Source organism: Colobus angolensis, unplaced genomic scaffold, assembly GCF_000951035.1.
Source record: "Colobus angolensis palliatus isolate OR3802 unplaced genomic scaffold, Cang.pa_1.0 Scaffold200, whole genome shotgun sequence".
Classification (NCBI taxonomy): Eukaryota; Metazoa; Chordata; class Mammalia; order Primates; family Cercopithecidae; genus Colobus; species Colobus angolensis.
In genome coordinates, this window is record NW_012115156.1 from 4,900,741 (window position 1) to 4,927,888 (window position 27,148).

At 37.3% G+C, this 27,148-nt stretch overlaps 1 protein-coding gene and 1 long non-coding RNA gene across 3 annotated transcripts; one reads left to right on the forward strand and one right to left on the reverse strand.

Annotated features, from left to right (window-relative positions):
• Positions 1 to 7,813, reverse strand: LOC105511602. 2 transcript variants are annotated; one of them, XR_001001737.1, is made up of 5 exons: positions 7,187 to 7,813; positions 6,932 to 7,076; positions 4,550 to 4,622; positions 2,261 to 2,343; positions 1 to 1,415 (listed from the first exon to the last, which is right to left on the reverse strand). It is a non-coding gene; the product is annotated as an uncharacterized LOC105511602 (long non-coding RNA). The 2 variants fall into 2 exon arrangements; XR_001001736.1 differs by lacking the exon at positions 4,550 to 4,622.
• THAP9 (THAP domain containing 9) lies at positions 7,502 to 27,029 on the forward strand. Its single transcript, XM_011941766.1, has 5 exons — positions 7,502 to 7,732; positions 11,554 to 11,749; positions 13,149 to 13,452; positions 14,607 to 14,757; positions 23,723 to 27,029. Exons 1-5 carry the CDS (start codon positions 7,653 to 7,655, stop codon positions 25,698 to 25,700), a joined length of 2,709 nt encoding a protein of 902 aa, XP_011797156.1. The 5' UTR covers positions 7,502 to 7,652; the 3' UTR covers positions 25,701 to 27,029.
• Positions 27,030 to 27,148: the final 119 nt, after the last annotated feature.

A 27,148-nucleotide genomic window follows, 5' to 3' on the forward strand; every position in this document is an offset into this window, starting at 1 on the left:
TCATCACAAGGCACATGACTGTTTATGTAACTTTTTCCATAGCAGCCAGTACTATGTTTACACCTCAGTAAAACAGTAGCATCCATTTCATTAATGTTTTAGTTTGTTTCTGAATGCATTTATTTCACAAATTTGTTTGTTAGGGTTATGAACAAAATTTGTATCCACTTTTATGTTTGTATATATTTACAAAATAGAAAATTAAGTCAGCATTAAGTCAACATGAGTAGTCACAGAATTTTTCCCCTTTATAAAGGGTATATATTCAAGGAGACTTCAAAAAGTTTGTGGAAAAATGGAATTAAAAGATAAAAATATAGACGATATTTCTGAACATTAGCTCCATAGGGTTCAAGACACTTTTGTAAGTGATGATACCAGCTATAAAATTTAGTCCATCCCTAAAGAACTGAGAGTTCTGGGAATTTACCCACATCAATGCAGTTTTTTTACATTAACTTTAGAAAAATGTACTGCCCTTAAAAAAATTTTTAAGATTAGGAAACAAAAAGTCAGAAAGTGCCAAACCAGGACTGTAGGGTGGATGCCTAGTGATTTCCCATCAAAACTCTTGCAAAATTGCCCTTGTTTGATGAGAGGGATGAGTAGGAACATTGTTGTGGTGAAGAACTCTCTGATCTTTCTTGGGCATTTTTCTGCTAAAGCTTTGGCTAAGTTTCTCAAAATACTCCCATGATAAGCACATGTTACCATTCTTTGGTCCTACAGAAAGTCAACAAGCAAAATGCCTTGAGCATTCAAAAGCTGTTGCCATGACCTTTGTTCTCAACCAGTCCACCTGTGCCTTGACTGAACTACTACTTATCTTGGTAACGATTGCTTTGTGTTTTGTCTTCAGGATTGCACTGGTAAAACCATGTTTCATCTCCTGTTAGAATTTTTCAATGAAAGACTTCAAGATCCTGATCCCACTTATTTAAAATTTCCATTGAAAATTCTGTTCTTGTCTGTAGCCGATCTGGGTGCAATGGTTTTGGTACCTATCAGGTATAAAATTTGCTGAACTTTTCCAGTCAAAATTGTGTAAGGTGAACCAACTGAGATCTCTATGGTGTTGGCTGTTATTTCTGCTGTTAATTGTTGGTTTTCTTCAATTATGCCATAAACTAATTTTTTTCTCACAAACTGATGTGGATGATCTGCCACTGTGGGCTTCTTCTTCAACATTACCTTATCCCTTCTTAAAACGGGTTCTCCATTTGTAAACTGATTTCTTTGGAGCTTTGTCCCCATAAACTTTTCATAAAGCATCAATTAGCTCACCATTCTTCCACCCAAGTGTCAACATATATTTGATGTTTGTTCTTGCTTCAATTTTAGCAGAATTCGTGTTGCTCTGATAGAGCCTCTTTTCAAACTGATGTCTTATTCTTCTTAGTGCTTCCAACTAGATCCTGTTCAAAAATGTTATAACAAGTTAGTAGGAGTTTATTTTAGTCCAAAAAATTTGAAATCCATGCAGTTTTTTCATGATATGCATTTTCCATAAACTTTTTCAAGACCCCTCGTATTTCTTAAATTTGAGAAACACCCACAATAACAAGCCTAATTAATGACAGAACTGGTTTTAAGATTCCCAGTTTCCTATTACCTTCTTTTCTACTGTTCCTGACTTCCTTAAGTTATAGGATAGTCATCCTTGGCATATCTAAGAGTCATTTGTAAACCCTGGATCTTTAAGAATTCAGGTGCTGAAAAGATTACATCATTATTTCTAAGAAAAGACAACCAACAGCCAGGTGCAGTGGCTCATGACTATAATCCCAGCACTCTGGGAGGCCGAGGTAGGTGGATCACTTGAGGCTGGAAGTTCGAGACCAGTCTGGCCAACATGGCAAAACCTGGTCTCTACTTAATAAAAAAAATTAGCTGGGCATAGTGACATGCGCCTCTAATCCCAGCCACTTGGGAAGCTGAGCCACAATAACTGTTTAAACCCAGGAGGCAGAGATTGCAGTGAGCAGAGATTGTGCCACTGCACTCCAGCCTGGGCAACAGAGTGAGACTGTCAAAGTTAAAAGCTCCACCCCCTCCAATGCCTTTCCTGAATTGAATCTATTAACTTAAAAAATACTATTTTGAAATAATACTTATTATCTTTAAAAGCTGGAAGAGTAACAAAAAGAAAATTTTAATTCAGAGTACAGTATCCACATTAGACTCAAATAAATGTCAATTTTCTACTCATACCTGACCTTTTTTGTGTTCTTTTATCAAAATAAATGTGTAAGTCCCATACCTTATTACATAAATCTTCAACTTCTTGATCAAATAAATATGACAAATGAGGTTCTCTAAGAAAAACACCCTTCAATTTTATTCCTAAAACGAAAAACATTCAAAGGAACTCATTGTGCAGAAACACAATATATACAAGCCTCACCATTTTCTTTTTCTATTATGTCCTCATCCACATACATTAATCACAACAAATCATGATGTGAACAGCAGTGGAAAAAGTTTAATCATTGGACATTTATTTCTTGAACTTCAGCTCTAGTCATAAGATTTCATTGCTTAGCTCTTTAAAACAAATGCGTATATTTATCTAATGTAGAACAGTTAAGACCTCCAATTTTACTATAATTGGGAAAAAAAACTCAGAACAAAGATTATGTCAAGTATATCACTTTATCAACTTTGTTAACCTGCTATGCATCTGACAAAAGGGTAGGTGTTCAACAAGTGAGATACCAACCCTAAAAAGCAAGAAGTCTGTATCTACTTTCATAGGGTTATTAAGAGAAATAAATATTGTTTAAGAAAACCAACTCTTTCTTTTTTGAGATGGAGTCTTGCTCTGTTACCCAGGCTGGAGTGCAGTGGCAAATCTTGGCCCACTGCAACTTCCACCTCCTGGGTTCAAGTGATTCTCGAACCTTGGCCTCCCAAGTAGCTGGGGTTACAGGTGCATGCCACCACACCTGGCTAATTTTTGTATTTTTAGTAGAGATGGTGTTTCACCATGTTGGCCAGGCTGGTCTTGAACTCCTGAGCTCAGGTGATCCACCTGCCTTAGCCTCCCAAAGTACTGGGATTACAGGTGTGAGCCACCATGCCTGGCCAAGAAAACCAACTCTTTATACTATATATAAAAATCTTACCAGCCTGGGCAACATGGCAAAACCCCTTCTCTACCAAAAATACAAAAAATTAGCCAGGTGTGGTGGCACACACCTGCAGTTCCAGCTACTTAGAGAAGCTGATTAGAACTAGAGTATGGCTAGAAATTAAGTATCCCTACTCATATAATTTTCCTTAGGGTGGTACTAACTTGGAAAGTTGAACTTTCTAAGAATATTTCAACAAATATTGTCCAATTTTTTCTGTGCAGTTATACAAATATTTGCCATAGGATGGAGTAAAGGTACAGATGTACAGCACCGTTGAAGGAATCTGACCTTTTCCCCCAAAGCTTGATTTTTATCCACTATGATGAATACATTTTACTAACTACTTGCTTGTCTTTTCCTTCTGCTGCTTCCACCCCCACCTCCCACAGGCTTCTACTCCTCATCAGCAATAGACCTTGTCAGGCAATCACAATGTTTCTAATTGGCAGAATACTAATTCATGCCTGAGATTTATAATCTTTTGAGTCTTCTTGTTTTCCTTTCATCACTGCTCAAAAGTTCTGTTAGAAGAAAAAACACTCCCCCTTTTCCTTTACGTCTTAGCACTGCTTCTAATAGTTGGAAACCACTTGTCTAATAATAGAAGTATTACGTATAAAACAAAGCATAACTAGTTTTGGAGTACATTAGGGTGTAGCTGCCCCTCTATATCAGGCTTGATGCTGAGAAGACACTTCCAAGTTAGCATGAGATTCTAGAAGTAGAAATAATTATGTAACAAATAATGATTTAACAATAATTTCAAAACTCCATGGCTTTCTGAAACAAAAGAACTCAAACAATGAAAAATTTGGCAAGACAAAAATTTGGCAAGACAATGTTGCTTGCTCAACAAACAAGATACCAACCCTAGAAAGCAAGAAGTCTGTATCTGCTTTCATAGTTATTATGAGAAATAAACATTGTTTAAGAAAACCAACTCCTTCTATATACTGTATATAAAAAGCTTAGCAACATGGGCAACACGGCAAAACCCTGTCTCTACCAAAAATACAAAAAAAATTAGCCAGGTGTAGTGGTACACGCCTATGGTCCCAGCTACTTAGGAAGCTGAGGTGGGAAGATTGCTTGAGCCTGGAAGACAGAAGTTGCAGTGAGCTGAGATTGCGCCACTGCACTCCAGCCTGGGTGACAGAGTGAGACCCCATCTCAAAAAAATAAAATAAAAATAATAAACAGCTCAGCATAATGTGTGGCCCATAGTAATGGGCCAATAAATAATTTGTTGTTATTCTTTCTAAGTGGACAATTAATAAGATTCTATACCATAAAATAGGTAATTAGATTTCATCAAAGCCTTTATAAATGTTTTTTGCTTGGACAATCCTCCATTTCCAACTCACTGCTATAGTTCCAGGAATACCTAACACATTTAAAATAGAAAAATATACTACCTTCCCCTGCATATTTTGAGTAATTATCTTCCAAGACCCATGTATCTTTTCTTGACATCTCTGAGCATGATTCCTGAAAAGAGATATTTTCTTTTAAAATTTTTTGTGCAATAGTCAATGCCTTTGCAAATAACACTATCGTTAATATAGCTTACATATCCTCATTTCAGTATTCAATAATCACAACAATTCATTATGTGAACAGCAGTGAAAAGGTTTAATCACTGGATATGAAGTTACTAGAAGAAGCAATGATATAACCAAAGGATCAAATTGAGAACTTCAATGTCAACAATAAAATAAACAATCAAAACAACAAAAAAAGCATAAATAAGTTATAAACAAATGTAAAGATAGGATTACTTATTTCCTATCCAGAAGTAAATATCTAGAGCAGTAACCCCTTGCGGCTATTGCCTTCATTTAAGTAAATCTGTTCTGATAAAAGCAGTTTTCAGAAACTGATTTGAAAATAATAATTAAAGGAATGTTGTCAGAATAATGTGGAAGCCCACTGTTTCAACTTTAGGAAAGGCAAATAGTTGCAATCCAATTAAACAGGAAAGAAAACAGCCCGCATTTCAGATGATGAACTGGCAGCAGTACTTTCAACTCTACCTTAAGAAAATGGCAAGTGAAGGCCTGTATCTGCAAACTTTTGAGTCCTTAAGAAAAGGTAAACACCACGATGAGACAGTCGCTTCACACGCACAAAAATGTGGAGAAACTGACAGCCTCATCCACTGCTGGTGAGAATGTAAAATGGTGCAGCCACTAGGGAAAATAATCTGGCAGTTCCTCAAGAAGTTAAACATAGTTACCTTATGACTCACCAGTTTCACTCTTAGGTGTGTAATCAGGAAAATGAAAACATTGTCCACACAAAAACTTGTAAACAAATGTTCCTAACAGTAAAAAAAAAAAAAAAAAAAAAAGAAAAACCCAAATGCCCTCCAACTGATGAACGGATCAACAAAATCTGCTACAGCCATAAAATGAATACGATTCAGCAATAAAAAATAAAGTACTGATACGTGCTGTAAGATGGATGAACTCTGAAAACATTCCAAGTGAAAGAAGTCAGTCACAAGGACCATATATTAGTTTATAATTCCATTTACATGAAGTGTACGGAGCAGGCATAGGCACACAGAAAGTAAATTAGTGGTTGCTGAAGCGGGGTGGGGGAATATTTGGAGGTACTGCTAATAAGAATGAGGTTTCGGACGGGCGCGGTGGCTCACGTCTATAATCCCAGCACTTTGGGGGGCCGAGGCAGGTGGATCACGAGGTCAGGAGATCAAGACCATCCTAGCTAACACGGTGAAAACCTGTCTCTACTAAGAACACAAAAAATTAGCCGGGTGTGGTCGCGGGCGCCTGTCGTCCCAGCTACTTGGGAGGCTAAGGCAGGAGAATGGCGTGAACCTTGGAGGGGAAGCTTGCAGTGAGCCAAGATCGCGCCACTGCATTCCAGCCTGGGCGACAGAGCGAAACTACGTCTCAAAAAAAAAAAAAAAAAAAAAGAATAAGGTTTCTTTTTGGAGTGATGAAAGTGTTCTAATATTGATTGTGACTATTGCACAATTCTGTGCATATCCTAAAACCCACTGAATTGTACAGTTTAAACCAGTTAGTTGTATGGTATGAAAATTATATCTGAATAAAACTGTTACAAAAATACAAGGCAACTGATTTTTTCCTTAAAGACAGCTAAAAACAATGTATTTTTATTCAGCCTCATTCAGGTCTTAATTGGTTGAGTAGGAAAAGGCTTTAACAGCCCAACCAACTTACAGTATTTAAATCCAGTTTCTACTCTCTGCACACATCTTATAGCCAAAAAGTATTTTCCCTGCACATCCCCCAGGGACCAATTTTTCCAAAGTTCCTTGACTATCCTTAGGCCATGTGACTTTTAAGAAACCATAACCAAAAGCTATTAATTCCATTCAAAGAAGATATAAACATATTTTAGTGGAAAACTGGTGTGAATAAATAATACCTATTAAGGTATTATTAATGTGTCTTCTCGGCTGTAATCAGGACAAAGTAAACACAAAGGGGAAAAAGAAGCAATCTTGTTAGGCCTGGATATTTGGAATTATTTTTGTGTGCTATACAAAGAAACGGAAAAGTTGCAAACCCTTCTGTTTTCTGTATGCTAAGGATCTCCTCAGAGACAAAAACACACTGCCTGTTTCCTTCTAAGCAAATTGAAATCTTCCTCAAACATAAGGGCTTATAACTAAGACATTGTTCTAAGCTTTTTCTCCTGAAAGCTATCCATAACGCCTCATTCCCAACCAAAACCACTTAATTGCCCCTTGTTCCCTGCCCCTAATAGGGGCAGTGTGGTCTGACGAGCCCCAAGAACCTTACCTTATGTCCTTCATTGCGGCAGTGTTTCAGAAAAGGGTTCCTCGAATTAAAAGTCGGCGTATCCTATTTGACTCCTGCTCCTCCCGTATCAGGTACCTACAGCCAACCATGCCAAGAGCTTCCGCATTATCTCCGCATCGGAGAGCTACAAGATAAAGCGCAAGAACACGACACGCATCTCAGTAAATCATGTATTTTGGGCCCGACTCTGTCTTCAACATACCTAGGGCACCGTGTTTTATCTCTTTTCCATACCCTTTCCTCCCGATATCCTCCAGTTTCAGAGAACGCATCCGGAGACCCATTGGCAGGTTCCCGGATTCGCCTCAATTTTGGTCCTGCCTCTCTGCTTCGCATTTTCAGGTTCGGTCTCACAAGAACGACGATGGCGCCGGATTGTGCCAGAATGGGTGAAAACAGAAGGAAAATGAACCGCTTGCAGCAAAACCCACTATTGGGCCTCCAACGCGGAAGGAGGAGCGGTCAAGTGTACGTCTTCAGGCTCAGGCCCTTCCGATTGGCTGCTGCGACATAACGTGGCCTGTGATTGGCTACGGCCCGGCGCAGGGCCTTCGGAGAGGAAGTGTGGAAGTCCCGCGCCTCTAAAGCCCGCCTTTCCTGACAAATAAAGGTCGTAGCCGCAGTCAACGGGCGGAGCTAAAGTGGTCGTGATTCATGCAGTCGCGGGAACCCAGAAGGTGGGGCCCCACGTAACAAGAAGATGACCCGAAGTTGCTCCGCAGTGGGCTGCAGCACCCGTGACACCGTGCTCAGCCGGGAGCGCGGCCTCTCCTTCCACCAGTGCGTATGGAAGCAGCCTCGGAGCTTTCGAACTCCCTGCGGGGCCCGGCGGGCCGTAGCGCGGCGTGGGGCGGGGCCGGGCCGCACTGTGGGTCGCGCCGTGGATGTGACGCGACGTGACGTGCGCAGCGTCGGGGCGTGGGAGCGGAATTGGGGCACTGTGAGAATTGAGGTTCTCTCTTCTCGCTCAGTGTTTATCTCTTTGTAGCCGGGTCTAGCACCGCCTACCGCTTTAGCGAGAGTTACGCGAAAGGAGTCCTCCATTAATTGGATGGTCTTATTATTTAAAGTGAGGAGGCCGGAAGGGAAGGCAGTTTGGGACAACGGTTGAAGTGTGTGGCGTGTTCCTGAGCACGAGTACAGATCAGTTTTCTCCTGTACTGGCAGACATTGCAAGTTCTTAAGTGCTATTAGCCGAGCTCTACAAGGCCGGTCCGATTCTGGTTGGATTTGATCATGGCAGGGAAGTTTTCCTTTGGCTCGACAGTGGGGAAGAATTTCAGACCAGTCTTATCTGAACTCTTATCCATGGTTCAGACCGCTATAGATCATTCAAATCAGTATCCAGAGTGTACCGACAAGTAGAAAAGTGGGTAAAATAGATCATCACAGACAAAAGGAGCAGATTTATGGAACGATCAAAAAGAACTTTATGGTTGGAAAGTGGGGTTAGGAAGAGGATAGTTAGGAATGGCATGGGAAAATGTAAAGGATAGAAAGTGCAAATACAGAGGAATGGGAAAGTACCTGAGAGACAAATCATTTAAAAAATTTAAATGCCAGGTTGAGGAGTTTGGATTATGTATGGTAGGCTGTGTATCAAATTCATTGTTTTTTTTTTTTTTTTATGTTTTAAATAAGGCTGATTCCTCCACCTAAATTGTTAACAGTGTGAACCAATTCATTCTGTATGTGAGACGATAATTGATTTGGGATTTTTCTTGTGATAGAGGTAGTTTTAAACTAGGGAGACATGAATTCCAATTTTAATTGATTATTTACTGATCTCTGTGCTTAGCTCTGGGTCTTGGTTTCTTCTTCTGTAAGAGGAATGAAAACCTGCCTTGTAGAGTTTTGTAAAACCAAAACGTAAGACTTTATAGCATATGTAGACCACAAGGTAAATGCTTTAAAATGGTATTATTATCAATTTAATTTTTTCCAGAACTCAAAACTAGTTATGCTAGTTAGACTACAATATTTCCCAACCTTTTTGTTCTTTTTTTTTTTTTCTTTTTTTGGAGACAGGGTCTCACTGTTGCCCAGGCTGGAGAGCAGTGGCACTATCACAGCTCAGCGCAGCCTCTATCTTCCAGGCTCAAGTGATCCTCCCACCTCAGCCTCGTGAGACGACAGGCACAGGCCACCACCCCGGCTATTTTTTTTTTTAGAGATTCTCCTGCCTCAGCCTCCCCAGTAGCTGGGATTACAGGCATGAGCCACCCTGCCCCGCCCCAGGCTTTTTCATAGCATTTTACGCGTAGGAAATAATTGTTCAATACTTTGGGGGCAAACCTACAGCACTCTTTGGGGCTGCCTTGAAGTAACTACTCAGGTGTCCCAAGCCAATATCAACAGCTGTACTCGGCATACCAGTTGGGAAGCTTTGCATCAGAGGACCACGCTAGTAATAGAAGTTGTTGGACCAGCCACTTTTTGAGGGTTCCTTGCACATTTAGAGACTATACCAAATCTGTGGAAAAGCTCCCTTGCAAATATGTTCCATGAGTTAAAAAATAACTCAGTGAAAAAAGATAGATTTGCTCCAACCTTATTGGAAAAAGGATTCCCTGTTCATTTCCCTTGATCAAGTATCATCATCTTCCTGGAACAATAAAATTGTAATCCCAGAAATGGAATTAGTTGTTCCTAGGAAAGCGCAAACTTTGGATAGTACTTTACAGTTTACAAAGTGATTTTGAATACATTTGTAGCCTCATACACTCTTACTACAGCCCCGTGAGGAAGTTCTAAGGTTGAGAGATGTGTCTAATACCATATAGCTGGTAAAAGGTCAGTGTTCTGACCTTTTAAAGCTATAAAGCTTAAAAACAGGTTTTCCAAGTCAGTGTTCTTTCTCAGGGTGATTGAGAGAGTATCTCAGAGTTATGTTTTACCATACTGCTATATTTTTGTAGCAATTAACTGAGAAATACAATTTATACCAATCTCAGTTCTGGTAACTATGTGCCTTAAAGTCTAAATTAAGATGCACAAAAAGCATAGTTACCTGTAAATCTGTCTCTAAAATAAGTCAAAGAAGAGGGGGCAGAAAGAGTAGTTTTGTGGTTTTTATTGTGTTAATTTCACAAGTTTCTTGTTTTGTTTTTTGTTTTTGGTTTTTTTTTTTTGAGATGGAGTCTTGCTGTCGCCTAGGCTGGAGTGTAGAGTGGCGCAATCTTGGCTCACCACAACCTCTGCCTCCCAGATTCAAGCGATTCTCCTGCCTCAGCCTCCCTAGTAGCTGGGATTACAGGTGCGAGCCACCATGCCCAGCTAATTTTTGTGTTTTTATTAGAGACAGGGTTTCACCATGTTGGCCAGGCTGGTCTTGAACTCCTGACCTCAAGTGATCCGCCTGCCTCAGCCTTCCAAAGTGTTGGGATTACAGGCGTGAGCCACCACGCCTAGCTGACAAGTTTCTAAACATAATTTGGCTTGGATTGAAAAATAAATAAATGCAAAGTAATTTTTATAATCAGGACTAGCAAAAAGTAGTGCCTTTAAACATGAAAAAGTTGAATATAGTAAATATACTTGTCTTGTTTTCTACTGCTGCATAACAGGTTACCTCAAAATTCACTATAAACATTATCTCACACATTTCTAAGGGTCAGGAATTCAGGAGTGTAGCTGGATGTTATGGTATCTCATAAGATTGCAGTCATCTGAAGGCTGAAGTCACCTGCTTTCAAAAAGACTAACTCAACATGGCCTTTGACTGGAGGCCTCAGTTGCTCACCAACTAGTTTTCTCCACAGGACTGCTTATAACATGCCAGATACCTTACTCCAGAGCAAACCATTCTCTACAGGGAGCAAGGAGGAAAACTTGTTCCTTTATGACAGTCTGTGGTCACTTACTGTCACATGTTCTTTTTCCATTCCTTAGCAAATCACTAACTCTAGCCCATACTCACTCACGGGGAGGGGAATTAGGCTCCACCTTTTTTTTGTGACAGAGTTTCACTCTTGTTGCCCAGATTGGAGTGCAATGGTGCGATCTCAGCTCACTGCAACCTCCACCTCTGGATTCAAGAGATTCTCCTGCCTCAGCCTCCCCAGTAGCTGGAATTACAGGCACCCGCCACCACGCCCTACTAATTTTTTGTGTGTTTAGTAGAGACGGGGTTTCACCATGTTGTCCAGGCTGGTCTTGAACTCCTGACCTCTGATCCTTCCGCCTCAGCCTCCCAAAGTGCTGGGATTACAGGCATGAGCCACTGCGCCCGGCCAGGCTCCACTTCTTAAAAGGAGGAGTACCAAATAGTTTAAAATCACCACAGGAAAGGAAAAGAGTCATATATTCTGTAACCATTTAAATTTGAGCAGATTCTGTTAAGTGTAGGAAGTGAAGACAAAATACAGTAGGATTTTTAATATGAGAATTGCCCCTCTATGATTGACACAGACAATCAGATATTGAACTTGTGGATTAAAAAAATCAAAGAACTTTGAAAAACGAACTAAGTAAACTTTTAATTCACTCGGCTTTATGTTTCTATAAAGCAGTAAAATAATAAATGGGTTTATATAATAAATACTACTGCAGTATTACTATAATGTTTTCATGTTAATGGAACTTTAATATGATTGCCATAGATTTCCAACTGATACCATACAGCGTTCAAAATGGATCAGGGCTGTTAATCGTGTGGACCCCAGAAGCAAAAAGATTTGGATTCCAGGACCAGGTGCTATACTGTGTTCCAAACATTTTCAAGAAAGTGACTTTGAGTCATATGGCATAAGAAGAAAGCTGAAAAAAGGAGCTGTGCCTTCTATTTCTCTATACAAGGTACTTAAATGTAGGTGTAAGTCAACAAAATGAAAATTTACAGAGCCTTTAAAAATCAAGATAGCCCCCATTATAGCTAGAATTTGCAGACAGAAAAAATCCCAAGTCTTAAATCCAGTAATAGATTTTAAATGCTTTGAAAATTAAAAAAAAAAAAGTTTATATATATTAGCATTTGTTCTGGAGCTTTTAAAAAACTATATAAATGCAAATCATTTGTCTAGATATATATATAAAGGTTACTAACCAATTGCAAAAATCAACTGGTAGATATAAATAGCCTTAGAATACAGACTTTTTAAAATTATGAGACAGCTTTCAAAGTACTTTGAAAATATCTGTGTTTTTTGGTTCCTCCTAATAATGTTATTTATCTTGATCAAAAATATACCTAATTATTAACATTGATACAGGAAGTATATGGGAAATAATGAAACTTTCTATGAGTGAGTCGCCAGGATTGGTATGATATTCTTCTGTTTCCTATAACTGTTGTTATTTTATCCTTTTACCCCTTAACCACAACTCTGACACATGGGCTTTCACTTTCTGCACAGTCTGTGATAGTCACCTAACTGTTCTATCCTGACACTTGCCTTACTTTCCTCTTAATCATCAGAGTCTCCTTCTTTCAATATTGGTTTATCTCATTCCCCTATTCGGAAGTATTTAGTTGGTGTCAAATTCAAACTCACCAAGTTCCAAGAGCTTACTGTGAACTGATTTGTACATTTTTAACTGCCTTGAATTATCTTTTCAAACCGTATATACTTACTATATATGTGATAAATTTGCCTGCTTTCATACTTTTGTGTAAACTCAATAATGGCTGCCATTATTGAGAGCTACAATGGTCCAGGCATTGTACTAGGAGATCGACATAAATTCTTATATTGTATCCTCAAAACAACCTTGTATTATTATCCACATTTTACAGATGAGGACACAAGGGATTGTAGAGCTTATGTGACAGCTAATTGAGGGAGCTAAGATTCAAACCCAGGTTAGTCTTAATTCCAAAGCCATGCTCTGTCCACTATGCCTTCTTTTTTGCACAAATAACTTCTCTGTCACCTTCATTAACCATGTTATTGTACCTTCTAAGAACTGCTTAAAACTCACTTCCATGAAGCCATCCCAGTTTACTACCACTTTTCTCTAGTTACTTTATTTCAGAAACTTTCAATATCACATTAATATTTCTGTGTAGTGCAAAAAAAAAAAACTGTTTATATTACCCTATAAACTATACATTAAAACATTCAGAGATTACAACCTTTTCTTTCCTAACTAACTCTCCACAGCAACCAGATTAGTGCTTTGTATCTAGGGTATTTTTACAGATACTCTTCGGTGTGATTATTTCTAAAATAACTTTAATTTTATATGTCTGTCATAGATTCCTCAAGGTGTACATCTTAAAGGTAAAGCAAGACAGAAAATCCTAAAACAACCTCTTCCAGATAATTCTCAAGAAGTTGCTACTGAGGACCATAACTATAGTTTAAAGACACCTTTGATGATAGGTGCAGAGAAACTGGCTGAGGTGCAACAAATGTTACAAGTGTCCAAAAAAAGACTTATCTCCGTAAAGAACTACAGGATGATCAAGAAGAGAAAAGGTTTACGATTAATTGATGCACTTGTAGAAGAGAAACTACTTTCTGAAGAAACAGAGTGTCTGTTACGAGCTCAGTTTTCAGGTATTTCCCCCTGGTAACCTGTAGTATTTACAAAAATAGCTGTTTTTCTGAAAGACCTTTAAATATATATTTTGTTCTTGCCTATGAAATCATGCTTTTAGTTGGGAAGTGAAAGTCTCAGCTTAAGCAAGAAGAAAGAAAATCACCAAAATTCTTTTGTGTCTTATGGTTTTCCAGTTATAAAAGTAACATTTATTATAGGAAAAGCAAAGACATATTTAAGTAATTAAAATAATGTGTAATCCCACCACCTAGAGATGAGACCATATGGTTTATACCATTTTCTGTTCTGCACTTTTCGCTTTTTATAGTAGCTCTTACCCATTTGCTACTGCAAATTCATTATAAACAGTTTTAACTGCTACATAATTTTACCAAAGTCTTTTTGCAGTGGAGTTGTACTAGTGTACAGAATTTCTTTGAGCTTGGAAATTGTGTATCTCCACATTTTTTTCTAAAATATTCTGTAGAGTAGACCTGTAAACCCACGGAAAGGCTATCTAGTCCTCTTTGTGAACTAAGATATTTGAAAAAGGGCAAAATAAAAATTGCCAACTTATTCTTTGATGAAAGCAGCAGAGATTTGGATTACATTCTAGGAAAAGAGAAACGTGTCCTGTTTTTAGAAAAGAATAGGTATCTCCAAAGGAGGAGAATATTTTATGTTTTTCCAAGAGGGGACTAGAGGTCTTAAATAGGAATCCCCACCAGGAAAAGAATTTTTTTTTCTTTCTCGATATTAGGCAAGATGGTCTGTTCAGTCTGAAGAGTACCCTATCCCCAGAAATGTTTTTCATATCTAATTTTACCCTCAGATAAATACTAATCAGGGAACAAAATAAAATAAATAAATGTCTTCATTTTATTTTCTTTCCTGTTCCTCTAAAAGTCTCTCCACTCAGGCTGCCACTGAATAGTAAAACATAATTCAAGTTGAAAAATTTTTTTTCCCTCTAGTGAAATGATTCCAGATGAACCGAATAAATTGGTCAAGGGGCCTACGTGAATATTAACCTCCGAATAGACTTAATTAAAATGCATCTATATTTGTATTTGAATTTTGATGCCCAGTGCATTTTACATCCAAATGCTGTAATCTGTACCTGAAAATTTTACTATTCGTCACAAAGAATAAAAAAAATTTATTTTAACAGATTTTAAGTGGGAATTATATAATTGGAGAGAAACAGATGAGTACACCACAGAAATGAAACAATTTGCATGTACACTCTACTTGTGCAGTAGCAAAGTCTATGATTATGTAAGAAAGATTCTTAAGCTGCCTCATTCTTCCATCCTCAGAACGTAAGTGAATTACTTTATTTTTTAAAAGTGTCTTTCTTGTCACCACATCTTGTTGATTACGTGTGAATTACTCTTTAGATGTTAAACCATATTATTCTTTTATCACATTTTAGTTATTAAGGCTATTAGTACTCATACTCCCATAAAAAAAAGAAAACATGGACTAATGAAAAAATGGACTCCCATTTTCTGTTTTTCAAAAACTTCTAGGTGGTATTTGCCTGTTATCACAAAAGCAATATTTTCACTAACGAAATGAAGACACACAGTGTAACAAGCTTTTTGCATCTCCCAGACACTCTGAGTGGATAAAATTTGAATCCTGAAATACTGGAATTTCCAGTATACTTCAGTAGTTTAATATCTGACTATCCTGGAAAATCTAGAACAGTTCTGGATCGATCGCCATTGGTCTTAGGCAACGCACAAAAAAAATCTGCATTTTTCATAAGCACTGCAGTTGATGCCAATGTAGGTTGTCCAGGGAACAGATTTTGATAAATACTTTTTTAGGATTTGTGATCAAAATGGATAGATATAATTCTCTTCGTGTGGAGTAGTTAACAATGATTTTTTAGTAATGTCATAAATTTAATACTGAATTCTTAATTTTTACTGTTTTTACCACTAGTTTTACAGATTCCTTTTTTTATTTTTGAGACTGAGTCTTGCTCTGTCACCCAGGTTTCATGCAGCACAGTGGCACGATCTCAGTTCACCACAACCTTGCCTCCCAGGTTCAAGCAATTCTCATGCCTCAGCCTCCTACTGAGTAGTTGGGATTGCAGGCATGTGCCACCACACCCAGCTACTATTTTATATTTTTACTAGAGATGGGGTTTCGCTTTGTTGGCCAGGCTGATCTCAAATCCCTGGTCTCAAGTGATCTACCCTCCTTGGCCTCCCAAAGTGCTGGGATTACAGGCATGAGTCACCATGCCCAGCCTAGTTTTACAGATTCCTTTTTTTTTTTCTGAGATGGAGTCTTGCTCTGTTGCTCAGGCTAGAGTGCACTGGTGCAAGATCTTGGCTCACTGCAGTCTCAGCCTCCCAGGTTCAACCTATTCTTCTGCCTCAGCCTCCTGAGTAGCTGGGATTGCAGGCGTCCGCCACCACGCCCAGCTAATTTTTATATTTTTAGTAGAGGTGGGGTTTCATCATGTTGGCCAGGCTGATCTCGAACTGATCTCATGATCCACCCACCTCAGCCTCCCAAAGTGCTGGGATTACAGACATGAGCCACTGTGCCCAGCCCAGATTCCTTTTTTAAAAATTGTAGATTTTCCTCTATACACACTATTACAATAATACTACTAATAAAAGATTTAAAAATAATTGACCTTCAGAGTGGGCTGCTCTTCCAAAAAAATTTAGAAGAGGAAAAATTTATTGTTCCCATATATTATATATAAACAATTACTGTTAACACTTAGAGTATTTCCTTCCTGTCTGTGTGTGTGTGTGCACTTAGATTTACTAGTGTTTACATAGTTATGATCTTTTGTAAATAAATTTCCAACCAGCCTTTTATCACTTTATTATGTATGCCTTTTATCTATAACGTTATTTTGAACTCTTTATAGACAAGTTTTAATAGCTGCATGATACATGGTAGTCCTACCCTACCTAACTCTGGCGTTCTCCAGCTATTGGACATTTCTGTTGTTTCCATTTTGGGGTTATAATTGTTTTTTCATATATTTAGATGAACATTTGTATATAAGGCTTTACTCTTTTATAATATGGTTTTACCATTCAGGCTAGATGTTATTTATAAATATTCACTTTTTGCTAAGCAAGAGAGTTTTATAGGTGCTATGTTAATTTCTCCTATACCTTTTTGGTTTTTTTGTTTTCTGATAGCTGTACATATTCTGGGGGTACATGTGATATTTTGATACATTTATATAATTTGTAATGATCAAATCAGGGTAATTAAAATATCCATCATTTATAAATCCAAACATCGGTCTTTTCTTTGTGTTGAGAAGCATATACCTTTTTAATCTCTTCTACACTGGTTTTAAAGTCTTACTTAATGATATTTCACTATGGTTTATATAAGATATTTCATGTAACTTCCCATCTTTTCTTTTTCATGGTTTTCTTCATTTCCCATAGTTCTACGTCAACTCCTAGATTAAATCTTCCTGGTAATTCCAGCTCACATTTATCTTTTCTCCATGTCATTTTGCATTTTGTGACCTTTGCTGTAACATTATATATATATTTAGATTTATAATTCCAGCACTCAAACAGTTGCTCATTTCTTTAGGTACTTTGCGTATAAGTAAGGTATATTGTTTAGTATGATGGTAATACATGTTTGTTATAAAACATTCAAACCATATATAAGTACATAAATACTAGAAAGTGAAAAACACAGTACTTCTCTTCCCCTAATCCCACAAGATAACTACAGTTAGCAGTTTTGTGTATATCCTCCGAGTTAAAAAAAACAAAAAACTATTTACCTACCAATAAAATTTTGTTTTAGTGGCCATATAGTGTTCTGTTATATTAACGGTATATAGAGCTTCCGTTTATTTTCTTGTATTAATATAAGATTATATTATATTAATACAAGATTCTAATATTAATGGTATATACATTTCCATTTATTTTCCCATATAAAAAGTGATCTGTTTTTAACACAGTTATCTTAAGTATTAGATTTTTATAATCATTATATTTAATATTCATTTATTCAATAAATATTTATTGATCAGGAGCGGCCAGTGAGGCAGGAGGAAAACCAGGAGATTGTGATGGCCTGGAAGCCAAGTGTAGAAAGTATTTCAAGGAGGGAGTAGTCCACTATGTCAAATGCTGCTGGGAGATCAGGTAAGATGAGGACAGAGAATTGACCATTGGATTTTGCAAGATGAAGGTCATTGGTGACCATGACAAAAGCAGTTACAGTAGAGTGGTGGAGAGGTAAACCTGGCTGGAGTGGGATTAAGAGAGACTAAAAGTGAAGAAGCAGAGAAAATGATTGTGGACTCTTCCATGGAGTTTTGCTATGAAAGACAGCAAAGAAATGGGTCTGTGGGTAGAAGGGAACACGCATTGAGGGGAGGGTGTTTGTTGAGATGGCAGATGTTCCAGCATGTTTGCATGTTTATGGGAATGATCCAAGAGAGAAAAGAAAATTCGTGACATGTAAGATAAATGATAATTGCAGGAGGATGACATCCAACACCACTGTGGAAGGAAATGCGACCTTAAGGTTTTGGGACAGTTCATCCAGTGAAACAGGAAGAAAAGCAGAAGTACAGATATAATAGGTTAACAGATTTGGTAGTAGGAAAATGAGTTTTGTCTTTTAAAAAGATGGGTTCTTGGCCAGGCGTGGTGGCTCACACCTGTAATTCCAGCACTTTGGGAGGCTGAGGTGGGCGGATCACGAGGTCAGGAGATCAAGACCATCCTGGTTAACATGGTGAAACCCCGTCTCTACTAAAAAAATACAAAAAAATTAGCCGGGCATGGTGGCGGGCGCCTGTAGTCCCAGATACTCGGGATTGTGAGGCAGGAGAAACGTGAACCCGGGAGGCGAAGCCTGCAGTGAGCTGAGATCGCACCACTGCACTCCAGCCTGGGCGACAGAGTGAGATTCCGTCTCAAAAAGAAAAAGATGGGGTCTCACTGTGTTGCCCAGATTGGCCTTGAACTTCTGGGCTTAAGCAATCCTGGAGTAGCTAGAACTGTAGACATGCAACACCACACTCAGCAGGAAAATGAGTTTCTATTGCATTGCTTCTGTTTTCTCAATGAAATAAAGTTATTAACTGAGAGTTGAGGAGGAAGGCATTAGATTTGGAAAGAAAGGAGAATATGTGACGAGTCACCGACAGGAAAAGTAAGTAACTAGAAAATTGCAGTACCAGGTTTGTGGTCAAAACTGTTGTCTTTCCCTCCATAATGATGGAGAAACAATTAGATGGTTAAGAATTGGACGATGACAGACCAAACTAGACTTAAATTTTTTTAAAACACTTGGTTTGGTTAGATAGGGTGCCCCATGAATTTCTTACTGTCATATATCTTTCTCTAGTCTTAGCTACATCAGATTCTTCTCTAATTTTCTGTTCACTGATGTTGGATTCTTTTTCAGTTCTCCCTGGATTCTTTATGTCCAAAACTTTCCCAAAGCTGTGTTTTTTTATAATTTTCAGTGTTTGCGGTCTTTTAAGGTAATTTATTTTCACAAATCCTTTGAAACTAAGTCTTAATATCCTCAACTTTCCTTGTTATAATAGTGATATGTTTAGTGTGATCTTGGTCATAGATAGAAAATGCTGGCACACTTGCTCCTTATTTATATTTCCTCTGTTTCTAATTTTTGGTTTATATTCACTGCAATTTAGTAAACCAACTCCCTCTATAGATTACCTGCTGTGAGAGAATCAAAAGTAACAATGGTGGGAGTAGCTAAAAGTCTTAACAGAAAAACACTTAGCACTGTAGATCTCTAGGACTATATTTTTCCCAGGCAGAATTTTAGGCCACACAAGTGACTCCCTATAATCATTCCATAACTAAGTTATTAGATATTGGTTTGTTAATTTAAAATATCATGTTGATGAGTGTATAAATGAAAATTGGTTTGAACTTTTGCAAGGACAGTTTGGGAATATCAATTTTAAACTGACCCACCAACTTATGTGCAGCTGAAATCCAAACTTTGTCTTTAATTTCTTATTAAAATATAAGTAAGTTTACCTCGGAATGTTATTCCTAGGAATTAGACAAATGACATAAATATGTATATGTGTATGGGTGCACATGCATACATATACACATTGTGGTATTATTATTTAAAAATTTGAAATTATCAAGATGTCCTTCGATTTGAGTTGGTTAAATTATTTTTCATTTAACTATACTGTGGTATATACTGTGTACACATTTAAAATGTTGCTGTAGGTTGATATTTAAGGGCGCATAAAAATATGTGAAACATTACTTACCATTAAGTGAAAAATAGTTTCAGTATACAATTTTGAAAATTATATCTAGGTATGTATACACAAAGATATTAACAGTAACTTTTACTTTCTTCTTTATACTTTTTGTGTTTAGTTTTTTTAAAAAGAAGAATGTGTCTTTTTTTATGATCAGAAGAAAATTTTTTTATTTTCAGAGAAGAAAAGAGATTTAAAGGAGAAATTGTTTCCTTCCTTACCGTTCTAACTCATGAACTTGGTTTGGGTATGCCTACTCTTTCTTGTAAAAACTTTAAAAAATAAATCAACAAATCCACATACCATTCTGCTTCATGTTCATGACATTGTTTTAGTAGCTGTAGATTTTCAGATACCATTGAGATTTCCATTTAAAAATCAAACTCAGCAGAACATAAGTTGGTTGTTTTTCTAACGCTAACCCATTTAAAATAAAATTACATAGGGACATTAAAGTGCTTTGTTATATATGTACCACATATGCAACACAGTTAGCATCTTTGGTGCTCATTTGAGAATCCTAATGTAAAAGAAATAAACTAGACAATTAAAATTCGGTGACACACTTGCAAAGAGTTTCCAGCATTCTAGTGTGCTGTAGCACTGCTATATTGCTTAGTCATTGTCTTACTATTTTTTCCTTTTTTTTTTTTTATCTTTTAATTTTAGGTTCAGGGGTACATGTGAAGGTTTGTTACATAGGTTAACTCATGCCACAGGGTTGTTGTACAGATTATTTCATCCCAACATCCAGCCTCGAGTAGACCCCAGTGTCTGTTGTTTTCTTCCTTGAGTATAAGTTCTTATCTTTTTTGAGACAGAGTTTCACTCTGTTGCCCAGACTGGAGTGTAGTGGTATGATCTTCCCTCACTGCAACCTCCACCTCCCGGGTTCAAGTGATTCTCCTGTCTCAGCCTACCAAGTAGCTAGGATTATAGGCACACACCACTGAACCTGGCTAATTTGTGTATTTTTAGTAGAGATGGGGTTTCACCATATTGGCCAGGCTGGCCTCAAACTCCTGACATCAGGTCATCTGCCTCCCTCGGCCTCCCAAAGTGCTGGGATTACAGGCGTGAGCCACTGTGCCCAGCCAAGTTTTCGTCATTTAGCTCCCACTTATAAGTGAGAACATGCAGTATTTGGTTTTCTGTTCCTGTGTTAGTTTGCTGAGGATAATAGCCTTTAGCTCCATCCATGTTGCTGCAAAAGACATGATCTCATTCTTTTTTATGGCTACATAGTATTCCATGGTGTGTATGTACTACTTTTCCTTTATTCAATGTGTCATTGATGGAGATTCAGGGTGATTCCATGTCTTTGCTATTGTGAATAGTGCTGCAATGAAAATTTGCATGTGTGTGTCTTTATGGTAGAATAATTTATATTCCTCTGGGTATATAATCAGTAATGGGATTGCTGGATCAAATCATAGTTCTGCTTTTAACCCTTTGAGGAATCACTTTCCTCCCACCAACAGTGTATAAGTAAGTTTTCCCATTTCTCTGCAATCTTGCCAGCATCTGTTATTTGTTGACTTTTTAATAATAGCCATTCTGACTGGTGTGGGATAGTGTCTCATTGTGGTTTTGATTTGCATTTCTCTAATGATCAGTGATGTTGAGCTTTTTTTCATATGCTTGTTGGTGGCATGTATGTCTTGAAAAATGTCTGTTCATATCCTTTGCCCACTTTTTAATGGGCTTTTCTCTTGTAAATTTGTTTAAGTTCCTTATAGATGCTGGATATTAGACTTTTGTCAGATGCACAGTTTGCAAATATTTTCTCCCATTTTGTAGGATGTCTGTTTACTGTTGACATTTTCTTTTGCTGTGCAGAAGCTCTTTAGCTTAATTAGATCCCACCTGTCAATTTTTGCTTTTATGATTGCTTTGGTGTCTTTGTCATGAAATCTTTTACTGTTCCTATATCCAGGGTGATATCGCCTCAGTTGCCTTCCAGGGGTTTTTATAGTTTTGAGTTTTACATGTAAGTCTTTAATCCATCATGAGTTAATTTTTGTATGTGGCTTGTAAGGGTCCAGCTTCAGTCTGATGCGTATGGCTGGCCAGTTACCCCAGCACCATTTATTGAATAGGGAGTCTTTTCCCTTTTGCTTGTTTTTGTCAGCTTTGTAGAAGATCAGATTGTCATAAGTGTGTGGCTTTATTTCTGGTTTGCCTATTTTAATATACGAACAACAGATACTTTTGTCTTCTGAATAGATTATAACCTACTTATAGTCAAGGTATGTCTTTTGCCATCCTGTAAGTATGTTGTTTTGTTTTGTTTTGAGATAGTTTTGCTCTGTCACCTAGGCTGGAGTGCAGTAGCGCAATCTCGGCTTACTGCAACCTCTACCTCCCAGGTTCAAGCACTTCTCCTGCCTCAGCCTCCTGAGTAGCTGGGATTACAGGTGCGCACCACCATGCCCAGCTAATTTTTGTATTTTTAGTAGAGATGAAGTTTAAGCATGTTGGCCAGGCTGGTCTCAAACTCCTGACCTCAGGTGATCTGCCTGCCTCAGTCTCCCAAAGTGCTGAGATTATAGGCATGAGCCACCATGCCTGGCCTATAAGTGTGTTTTTTAAACCTATTAATGCGTCATGAAATTAGTGGGTCATAATTGCCATTTAAGTATATATAAACACACATATATATATTTATTTAAACTATTACAGTCATCCCTTGGTATATGTGGGGGACTGGTTCTAGGACACCCCCTACTTGTGCCAGTATACCAAAATCCATGCATACACAAGTCCTGTAGACAGTCCTGCAGTACTTATGTATATGAAAAGTTGGCTGGCTGTATATGCAAGTTTTGCATCCTATTAATACTGTATTTTCTCTCCATGCATTTGGTTGGAAAAAAAATTCAGGTATAAGTGTACCCATGCCATTTAGTTCAAAAGTCAACTCTGTGTGTGTGTGTGTGTGTGTGTGTGTGTGTATGTGTGTAGTATATATATTTCATATATGTGAAAGTTCATAGTATGTACTAAAGGTGAATTTTGTTTATGAAACTCCTAGGTGACACTTAAAATATTTGGAAAGTCCTATCCCAAAATACTTAGGGAAGAACATTAAACTCACAATTAAGGTAGAGGTCAGCTGTCCAGGAAGAAGCCTTGGTTGCCTTAGAATATAGCCAGAAAATCAGAAATTTAACTTAACAGACATTTGAGTTACAAAAGTATATGTTAGTTACAGGTGAACATCCTAGTCTCTGCCTCAGAATCCCTTTAGTTTTAGACAATTATTAAATGTGGCTGTTTTCTTTCCTGGTCTATAACAAGTTAGAGTAAACTAGAAGTAAGAAGAATTCCAAAGGTAGACACCGTAATAGGAAGAAAATACTTAGCAGTCTGAGAAGAGCAGGGATACTATGAAAGAACAGTAGCGCAGGTAGGTTGTATGGGGTGCAGATGCACACTTGTTGTATGCCTTTAAGGGTGTAATTTTGAGGCTGTAAAGAGTGAGAAACACACTAAACCCCTGGGCATCAGGAAAGCCAGATTTCACATTCGTTCATAACTAACAGTACATTATGGGCCAAGTCGCTTAACCTCTCCCTCTGTCCCAGTTTCCTAATCTGTAAAATGAGGTAGATGTACTAGATGTTCTCAAAGGTTCCTTCACATTCAGCAATTTTCTCATTTCAGTGAATTTACAGGTAAGACTTGTTTATGATTTACAATATAAAAAGATCAGAACAAACTGGTTAGTTGTTTACTTTTTAAAGAATAAATGAGGAATTAAAAATGTTGTATATTTGCATCTTAAAATACTACTTTGTATTTCTCAGTTTCTCTTATCTTACTATTTTATTGTAACGAATTTACCATTGAAAATGTCTATAGAATTTGGCTGCTTATATACTTGGCTTTATTTCTACAGGGATAGGAGACTACTTTAGTACTGCTTAAGGCATTTTCCCATTTATCTTTTTATTTCTCTTTAAGTTTTTCTGTTTTTCACTTTTTATGTATTCTAGGTGGTTATCCAAATGCCAACCCAGTCCAGGTTTCAACAGCAACATTTTTTCTTTTCTTCAACGAAGAGTAGAGAATGGAGATCAGCTGTATCAATACTGTTCATTGTTAATAAAAAGTATACCTCTCAAGCAACAGCTTCACTGGGATCCTAGCAGTCACAGTTTGCAGGGGTTTATGGACTTTGGTCTTGGAAAACTTGATGCTGATGAAACGCCACTTGCTTCAGAAACTGTTTTGTTAATGGCAGTGGGTATTTTTGGCCATTGGAGAACACCTCTTGGTTATTTTTTTGTAAACAGAGCATCTGGATATTTGCAAGCTCAGCTGCTTCGTCTGACTATTGGTAAACTGAGTGACATAGGAATCACAGTTCTGGCTGTTACATCTGATGCCACAGCACATAGTGTTCAGATGGCAAAAGCATTGGGGATACATATTGATGGAGACGACATGAAATGTACATTTCAGCATCCTTCATCTTCTAGTCAACAGATTGCATACTTCTTTGACTCTTGCCACTTGCTAAGATTAATAAGAAATGCATTTCAGAATTTTCAAAGCATTCAGTTTATTAATGGCATAGCACATTGGCAGCACCTTGTGGAGTTAGTGGCACTGGAGGAACAGGAATTATCAAATATGGAAAGAATACCAAGTACACTTGCAAATTTGAAAAATCATATACTGAAAGTGAATTGTGCCGCCCAACTCTTTAGTGAGAGTGTAGCCAGTGCATTAGAATATTTGCTATCCTTAGACCTGCCACCTTTTCAAAACTGTATTGGTACCATCCATTTTTTACGTTTAATTAACAATCTGTTTGACATCTTTAACAGTAGGAACTGTTATGGAAAGGGACTTAAAGGGCCTCTGTTGCCTGAAACTTACAGTAAAATAAACCACGTGTTAATTGAAGCCAAGACTATTTTTGTTACATTATCTGACACTAGCAATAATCAAATAATTAAAGGTAAGCAAAAACTAGGATTCCTGGGATTTTTGCTCAATGCTGAGAGCTTAAAATGGCTCTACCAAAATTATGTTTTCCCAAAGGTCATGCCTTTTCCTTATCTTCTGACTTACAAATTCAGTCACGATCATCTGGAATTATTTCTAAATATGCTTAGGCAGGTATTAGTAACAAGTTCTAGCCCTACCTGCATGGCATTCCAGAAAGCTTACCATAATTTGGAGACCAGATACAAATTTCAAGATGAAGTTTTTCTAAGCAAAGTAAGCATCTTTGACATTTCAATTGCTCGAAGGAAAGACTTGGCACTTTGGACAGTTCAACGTCAGTATGGTGTCAGTGTTACAAAGACTCTCTTTCATGAAGAGGGTATTTGTCAAGACTGGTCTAATTGTTCACTAAGTGAGGCATTATTAGACCTGTCAGATCATAGGCGAAATCTCATCTGTTATGCTGGTTATGTTGCAAACAAGTTATCAGCTCTTTTAACTTGTGAGGACTGCATCACTGCACTGTATGCATCGGATCTCAAAGCCTCTAAAATTGGGTCACTATTATTTGTTAAAAAGAAGAATGGTTTGCATTTTCCTTCAGAAGGTCTGTGTCGGGTCATAAATATTTGTGAGCGAGTTGTAAGAACCCATTCAAGAATGGCAATTTTTGAACTAGTTCCTAAACAAAGGGAATTGTATCTTCAACAGAAAATATTATGTGAGCTTTCTGGGCATATTTATCTTTTTGTAGATTTGAATAAGCATCTCTTTGATGGAGAAGTGTGTGCCATCAATCACTTTGTCAAGTTGCTAAAGGATATAATAATCTGTTTCTTAAATATCAGAGCTAAAAATGTTGCACAGAACCCTTTAAAACAGTCAGAGAGAACTGATATGAAAACTTTATCAAGGAAACACTGGTCATCTCTACAGGATTATAAATGTTCAAGTTTTGCTAATACCAGTAGTAAATTCAGGCATTTGCTGAGTAACGATGGATATCCACTCAAATGAGAGACCTAAAATATATTAACATTTTAATTAAGAACACTTGGTCAACATTTTTTAAAGTTCAATTTACCATATTTTATAAATTGACCATTCTGCACAGTGGACAAGTTTGCAATTCTGACTTACTAAAATTTCAAATTCTGCATACCACAAAATCTGCTTATACTTTTGGTATGGCTTGTAGCATTTATGAGTTTTCCAAAATGTAGAAAGCAGTAAGTCAGTAGGAGCAGACTGGCCAACAGGTACTGTCTTTGAATTTACTACTGTAAGACTAAGCAGTGTTACTGGACGCAGTTTTAACTTGTTCAATCTGCTTCAAAAACAAGAAAAACAACAACTCTGAGTTATCAAAACTGACTCCTTTTATGACTACACTACATTTCTAAAAGATCTTTGGATTACAATTCTTAAAAATATTAACAATACCTATAAAACCTTGAAGATAACTTTTACTTAAATATGAAAATTAAATTGTAGTTTGAAAATTAGGCTCAAGCAAATATCAAATACTGCAAAAATCCCCTTGTCCCAGGATACCTAAAATAGAAGTGCTTAAACTTCGTCAGGCAGAAGGTAAAGGACATGAGCCAGGAGATTCTTCCTTGTGCTACAGCCACGCTGGGGAGTGCAGTCTGGAAAGAACATACCTAATGTGTTTTTCACTATCCATTATCTCTGAACTTTGAAATACTACTTTTGAATAAGAGGCTGGACACTTACTAGTTTGACTTGAAAAAGCTCAGTGCTCATCAAAAAACGGGGAACCTAATTTGAAGATGGAAGCATACTAAGGACAATTTTCTCCACTCACATCCACATTCGAAAAGAGAAACAGAAAAACATAGGTAACTCTGCTTTCACAAATGAGAATAGTTTAATGGATAGAAGAAACAAGCACATTATTCACCTGTGTTATAAAAACATCTCTTTTTTGTCAGTGTTTGCAAAGTACAGTTAATCCTAATATGAAAACTTAGAATTGTAAAAGATTAATGATAACGTAAAAGTATATTAATTAAAATTCCCCTTACAAAGTATATTTTGATATGTTTGTTTATTCTACCTCAAACAAAGGCTTAAGTTTTGAAGTGTAACCAATTTATACTTCATTTTATACAGAACCTATTGCTGAGAGGTCTGAATATTGTGCTTTTTGTTGTTTGTAAATAGAATTGAATACACCAGGATAAATCTTATTTAAAGGAAGCCTGTTTGTAAATCACCAACTTTAACTTATTGCTTATATAAATCCAAGCTCTGTACCTGATCTTTATGTAAAGCAAGATTTATATGTGTAGTATCTAATGCCCTTTGGTGTTACATTTGACTGATGTGCAGATGTCTGTATTTTAGTGTTTTGCATTACTTTAAGTGCTAGATAAATTGGAAAGAGATGGTCGATAGAGACAATGAATATTGAAAAATCTGAAGGTCACAGATTTCTCTTA